General features: G+C 37.9%; 1 protein-coding gene across 1 annotated transcript; it reads right to left on the reverse strand.

Annotated features, from left to right (window-relative positions):
• Positions 1–376: 376 nt before the first annotated feature.
• LOC109222241 lies at positions 377–745 on the reverse strand (the record flags this gene model as incomplete). The annotated part of the gene is made up of 1 exon (XM_019386612.1): positions 377–745. A coding segment is annotated over exon 1 (369 nt), but the record flags the coding sequence as incomplete, so codon positions are not given.
• Positions 746–779: the final 34 nt, after the last annotated feature.

The raw sequence follows: 779 nt of genomic DNA on the forward strand, positions 1-779 counted from the left end.
ACGTAAACTTCTATTTCAATTTTGTGACCGGTTTAAATTAACAGCTTGTTTGGATGGTTGTTACCTAGTGCGTCACGACCCAAAATCCACTAGAGGTCGTGATGGCGTCTAACATCATCTTTATTTTTTGGTCGAAAGAAAAATTTTATTTCAACCAGTTTTTCAATTTACATCACCTGTACTTTGGACTCTAGTATCAGGTCTCATAACCGGAACCAATAAACAAAATACCTACACAACCAGGGCTGCTAACTAAGACCCAATATCATCATGGGTCTTTTTCCTATCCTATTTGCTATGAATTACAATTAGGATATCTATTTAGTGTATTCAATATAGGTGTCCATTTACATTTCTTCTGTCCTGTTATGTGCACCTGCAAAACAATTTCTTTTGCTCTATCCTGAATCTCTTTGCTCTGGTTATGGAATCGTCTTGCATTTCTCTCCATCCAGATATGATATACTACTGCTGCAAACACCACTCGTAGCACATTTTTCCTTGGATTTCTGTTATTTACATTGGCAGTTAACCATTGTACCTCAGCTTCCCAGATTTCAACCCTTCTCTTGTAACTTAACCGTTCAAGCAACCCCTTCCATAAGCTCTGTGAATATGGACACTCGAAATACAAGTGATCATGTGTCTCTTCTATGTCACCTCCACACAGTACACAAGAATGGTTCACCTGAATTCCCCATTTTGCTAGTCTGTCAACTGTAGCTAACCTTCTTTGTATTGCCATCCATAAAATGAAATGTTGCTTAGGTAATATTCCT

The sequence above is a fragment of the Nicotiana attenuata genome, unplaced genomic scaffold (genome assembly GCF_001879085.1).
Source record: "Nicotiana attenuata strain UT unplaced genomic scaffold, NIATTr2, whole genome shotgun sequence".
Lineage (NCBI taxonomy): Eukaryota > Viridiplantae > Streptophyta > Magnoliopsida > Solanales > Solanaceae > Nicotiana > Nicotiana attenuata.